The sequence below is a fragment of the Quercus suber genome, unplaced genomic scaffold, assembly GCF_002906115.3.
Source record: "Quercus suber isolate HL8 unplaced genomic scaffold, Cork oak 2.0 scaffold_768, whole genome shotgun sequence".
Classification (NCBI taxonomy): Eukaryota; Viridiplantae; Streptophyta; class Magnoliopsida; order Fagales; family Fagaceae; genus Quercus; species Quercus suber.
This window is the reverse complement of record NW_027070204.1, coordinates 161,602-167,601: the sequence shown is the minus strand read 5'-3', so window position 1 is coordinate 167,601 and position 6,000 is coordinate 161,602. Positions and strand designations below refer to the sequence as shown.

General features: G+C 35.1%; 1 protein-coding gene across 1 annotated transcript; it reads right to left on the bottom strand.

Annotated features, from left to right (window-relative positions):
- Window positions 1–980: 980 nt before the first annotated feature.
- Window positions 981–2,482, bottom strand: LOC136064807 (secreted RxLR effector protein 161-like). The gene is made up of 2 exons (XM_065767045.1): window positions 2,440–2,482; window positions 981–1,279 (listed from the first exon to the last, which is right to left on the bottom strand). The coding sequence occupies exons 1-2, from the start codon at window positions 2,480–2,482 to the stop codon at window positions 981–983; spliced, it is 342 nt and encodes a 113-aa protein (XP_065623117.1).
- Between the last annotated feature and the right edge of the window lie 3,518 nt (window positions 2,483–6,000).

Here is a 6,000-nt window from a genome sequence, read left to right as displayed (position 1 = left end):
TTCCCTTACATAATATACACTAAATCCAGCATTGGAACACATTAACAAATTGGAATCAGAAATGGGTCTATGCAAGTTAAACACAAAAATCAAAAAAGAGCACCAAAAGCTCATAGAACTTAGCTCACTCCTTGAGATAATTTTCCTTGGCAGTGGAAGTGAGCCAAAGTAAAGCATTAAAATCAAAGAATTTTCCACCAAAAGTAGCCGCATTTAATATGTTGTGCAAATAGCACCTCAGGACTCAAATCAATAACAGTAAATAAGCGAAAATTAAATAACAAGCACACACAAAGAACACAAGAATTTGGTTCGGCAAATTGCCTACCTCCACGGCGATGACGGAGAAATTTCACTATAAAAAATAGAGAGATACAATAGTGCACAATAACACTCTCTAGAAACCTAAATTCCAATTACACCCTAACACTCTCTCACAGAAACAATAAGAATAGAAGCTGACTACCTCTTTTTTTCTCTATTTTTCTCTTATGTGGCTATACCTAATAGGTTATTGGAATTCTCTATATAGTGCCGCACATAACAACATATATATATATATATATGTGTGTGTGTGTGTGTTATTAACCAAGTCGGCAAAAGAGCAATCCTTTCACAATTTGGATTCGGTCAAATAAGGAGACCAAATTTTAGGCTTGGCAATTCAAGCCATACGGGCACAATATCAACAAATCTCCACCTTGGCTTGAATTGATCAAGCTACATGAGCAAACTCCTCCATCGCCTCCACCTTAGCCCTTAAGGTCTCACAAGCTCCAAACACCAATCAAGTCCAAGCATTGCTTGAACTTGTTTGTTGGAACTGGCTTTGTTAACATATCAGAGGCATTCTAACTAGTGAGAATCTTCGACAAAGAAATATCACCAGACAAAACCCATTCTCTGATCTTATGATACCGCACAGTAATATGCTTTGTTCTTGCATGATATACCTGATTCTTTGCCAAATGAATTGCACTCTAACTATCACAATATAGCACCATGCTATCCTGCCTGAAACCAAGCTCATTAACTAGTCCACTAAGCCAAGCGGCTTCTTTTCCTGCCTTTGTCATCGCCATATATTCTGCTTCTATAGTGGATAAAGCAATTACATCTTGTAGTGTAGACTTCCAACAAATTGGCCCCCCAGCAAACCTAAACACATAGCCTGTCATGGACTTTCTAGAATCAAGGTCTCCTGCATAGTCAGAATCCACATAACCCACAGCTTTTGTACTAGCTCTCTGATCAAATAGGATACCAAAATCACGAGTGCCTGTAAGATATCTAAAGAATACAACATTACATTGTTTAGGAAAGTGATGAGATTAAGATGATGTGATATATTTTGTAATTTTAAATTATAATAATGTTAAAAAAAATAAAATAAACCAAAAACCTTAATGTCACATCATCGTAATGTGCGTCACATCAAGCACACATCACAGTGAACCAAACGCCCCCTAAATGTAGGCTTAATAAGTCTCTATATAATTGTTTATATATTAAAAATAAAAAGTCTCTATATAATTTAAAAGTCATGATATTTGAAACTTCCTAAATTTGCGCAAACAAATATTTTGTTTTTTATTTTAGGGTCTAATACACAATTGGTCTTTAAACTTCATATAGTCTATAAACAATCTTGTATACTTTTATTCTAGTGCTATTTATGTTCCTTTGTATCAATTTATCATGGCTCAAATCCATCACCAAAGCCATAATTTTTTTTAGAAAAAAAATAAAAATTCATAGAATTTTAAGATTACATTTTTCTGTTTAGAGAGAAATTCCTTATTATATATGTTGATGATGACAAACAATCAGGTTGTCATTTTAGTCTCTCATAATTATCTTCCATTTCGTTTAACATGGTTGAATAATTTTTGGTCTTATTTGTCTCACTACTCACTTTCACACCTACTTTGGTTAAACAATTGAGTTGTTAAAAAGCAAAACCAAAGATGTGCATACAAATTCCCCACCTTAAATTTAACAAGAAATTAATAGAGCAGTACCAGTGTTTATGATTCTACTTTTTTTTTTGCTTCCTCCTGGAGACTTGAACCCCGATCCTTGCCCCCCACACCCCACAAGCATTTATACTTGTGAAGTGACCATCGCACCAAGGGTGCGCGTTGGTATGATTCTGCTTTTTTAATACATGATAAGCCCACCAAAACAGTTATTGTTTTAAATTTAACGACTCTTTATGTTAAATCACACAGTTTTTCTAATTACTCCCTTATTCCCTTAATTATATCATGTTGAAGATGAACTCTGCTCCAAGCTGTCAATTCATTTTAGTCCATCATGATTAATCTTCCTTTTTATTTTATGTAGTTGCGTAGTCCTCAGTCATTGACCTTTTGCCACTTGATTTTGTTTAAACAATGAGTAGTTGACCTTACTGCAAAGTGCAAACCAAGGAAGTACATGCTTGCACGCCACTCCTGACCTCTTTGATTCCAATGCCCATTTTTCTTTTTAACAATCAATTACGTAATGTACACAAAATCCGGCTTTGAAATGAATTAACAAATTGGAAACTGAAGTTGGTTTTAGCAAAAAAGAGGGGCCCAAACTTACGTGGGTCTTTTTTTTTAATAGATCATTAGCTTGCTCTTTATTTTATGTAATTTTCAGGTCTTCTTTTTGCCTTGAAGATACCAGGAAGAAGGAAAGGCAATGTGCACGCCTACACTGTTGAAAAAAAATGAATTGTTGACTTTTATTCGAAACCCAGGATGTGAAAGCCACTAAATCTGGTGTTATTTCAAGAGGTCCTTGAGCTTTACCGGTCCACTGTTGCAATTTCAGCGTTATTACTTTTTCTTCCATACTTCTGTCTCTTTTATTTCTTCTACTTTTCACTACTCTCTTCAATTAAAACATTCACATCAAATTGCATTTATTTTCCTGGTCCTCTCTCTCCTCTCAAGCATTGGCATTGCTTTGTGTGATTCTGAAGGGAATATTCACGATATTTACAGATCTATGAGAAGCAAAAATAAAGAAAAATATGCGCCAAAGAAAATATCACACAATACAATATTTACATGGTTCGGCAATTTACTTACGTCCACGAAATTGCAAGGATTTCACTATTCTAAAAAAAAAAAAAATACAAGATGTGGCAGTAGAGTCTAAACCTCATAAAATCTCCCATTAAAAAATCGTAGCAATTTTATTTTGGGTCGAGTCATAATCCACTAGGCTCTACAAAGCCCAACCGATTCTACTATTTTGTGTGAATTTCAATTAATTTATGTCAAGTTGTGGTTGGTGTCTACAAATTAACACTACTTTTGTATGTAGGCAAGGACCGACCCAAGTGGGGGCCCAGGCCCCCCTAGGTCCAATTTTTTTTTTTTAGTCATTTTATATTTCATTTTTATAGTTGGGCCCTTGTTCTCCCCAATCAGTCTAGCTAATCTAACTTAAATAGTAACTATCCAACTCAAAAACTTAACAAAAACAATAAAAATATTCACAATAGTGATTGTATTTTAGCACCAAAAAAAAAAACTATTTTATCACCAAAGAATAAAAAAAATCATGTGTTATTGGAGAAGCTACAGCTAAATTTTTTTGCAACTACAATAAACTGGTATAATTACCAGTTGACCGTAGCAAGTTGTTTAAAATAAAATTTAATATTTTATTAAGATTATATCTCTTCCTTCAATTAAAAAACTCAAATTCTCTCTCTTCCTTATTATTTTAATGAGTTGTTTATATTATTTTAAATGAAGTGATAAAAAAAATGGAACATTTGATATTGGGTGTATTGTGAAGTGAGGGAACACAAATCATCAATCATTGCCTTGACAAGGGAATCATCAATCGTTGTCGTCTTGGAACTCTTTTGTGGCTTCCTCTTCGCCCCTTCATGCCGCCGATGACATCAACTTCTTCTTCGCTGTTGTCATTTTCATTCAATTACGTTTACACAAAGAGGGGGTAGTGTTGACTCGGAATACATTATAGAAAGAGCTAATACCCCGAGATTTGTTTGGTCGTTACAACTCCATCAGTAGCCTTTTGGTAAACATATTGTAACGCTTCTATCACACAAGCTCATATGAAAACCAAAGTAGACCAAATGGACCAAATATGATCAAAATCGACCGAATAGAATCAAATGGAACCGAATAGAACCAAAGTAGATCGAATAAGACCGAATGAACCAAAGTGAACAGAATAGACCGAATAAGAACAATTTGGACCAAATAGAGACCGAAAGACCAAAGTGAGTTTAATTATTCAATAGTTTTTTTTTTTTTTTTTTGAGAACTTATTATTCAACAGTTTGATTCATTAAAGGGGTATTTGGTACATCATGATGTTACATTACGCCCTAATATTACGTTACTGTAATCTTATGTTAATGTAATCACAGTATAAGAATACAACATTACATTGTTTAGGAAAGTGATGAGATTAAGATGATGTGATATATTTGTAATTTTAAATTATAATAATGTTAGAAAAAATAAAATAAACCTAAAACCTTAATGCCACATCATCATTGTAAAGTTGTTATTTACAACTATGTATTTTGTTGGCTTTTATTCCGTGCCAAATTTGATTGTAATTATTTTCAATCGTTTATACCCTGTATTTATTGTGGGAATTGTTGTAAGGGTTGTGTGATAGAGAGAGTGTGTGAAGACTCAAGCATTTGGAGGCTAAAGGATTCTCGCGGGTATGTCACGACTTAGCTTCCCGCGAAGTGAAACATGTGCCTTGCACATGCTGGAATGCGAAGAGTCTGGCCAGGTGGAGACAGCTGTCTCTCGCGAGTATCTCGCGGGTAAGGCCTTCCCGCGAGACACCCGCGAGGCAACCTGTTCTGCCAGCCTATACTGAATGACTCACACTTTCTGTGCCTATCCTATATATACCCTCATTACCCACAAATGTTGAGAGATGCTTCAGAGAGAAAAACCCTAGCCAAACACATTGTGAATTAGAGATTTTCATCCCCACCTTTCTCTATACACTTGCTTGTGGTATCTCCTCAACCCTTCCCTCTCCATTTCCACACCATTGAGAGGTTGATAGCCCAAACACTTACCACACCCTTTGAGAGTGCTGTATGACGTTTTGGTGCTGCTGGGAAGCATTGGAAGAAGCCTGGAATAGCAGATGCAACATGGAGCTTGTTGCGGGATCCGGGGTGCTAGACAAGACACGATTCCGAGAAGCCTTGTTGGAGTAGGAGCTTGAAGAGCTTAGGTACATCGGGTAGATTAGGCTTAGAGGGTCTCTTGCTAACTCATGTATCCCAACTGATTGTCTAGTGGATCGATTTCTGCTTTGAGGGCGGTGGAGAGGTTTTTCGCCGAGTTCTTCGGTTTCCTCTTCGAGAACACGTCTTGGTGTTTTCTGTGTTTGCATCTTTCTTCCCTACTCTTGTTTATTCCATTATACTGCTGTGTTGCTTAGTTTATGGATTAGAGTAGCTTAATTGTTCATCCACTCGCATTTACACTATTTCGCACTTTGTATTAAGGTTGTGTAAAAACTATCGAGCTGTAATTTTAATTGGGGGTCTAAATAGCTCCTGTGTTTCAACACATTTTCGAGCTTTCAATCATAATGTGCGTCACATCAAAGGCATGTCACAGTAAACCAAACACCCCTAAATGTAGGCTTAACAAGTCTCTATATAATTGTTTATATACTAAAAAAAAAGTCTCTATATAATTTAAAATTCATGATATTTGAAACTTCATAAATTTGCGCAAACAAATATTTTATTTTATTTTTATTTTAGGGTCAAATACACAATTGGTCTTTACACTTCATATAGTCTATAAACAATCTTGTATATTTTATTCTAGTGTTGTTTATGTTCCTTTGTACCCGTATAACATGGCTCAAATACATCACCGAAGTCATAAATTTTTTTAGAAAAAATAGAAATCCATAGAATATTAGGATTACATTTTTCTGTTTGGAGAGAAATTCTTTATTATATATCTTGATGAT

Coding starts and splice junctions, on each gene's coding strand:
- LOC136064807 (XM_065767045.1), bottom strand. CDS start 2,482: ATGGGCATTGGAATCAAAGAGGTCAGGAGTGGCGTGCAAGCAT. Junction 1,280..2,439: donor CAGGAGTGGCGTGCAAGCAT/GTACTTCCTTGG, acceptor GATATCTTACAG/GCACTCGTGATTTTGGTATC.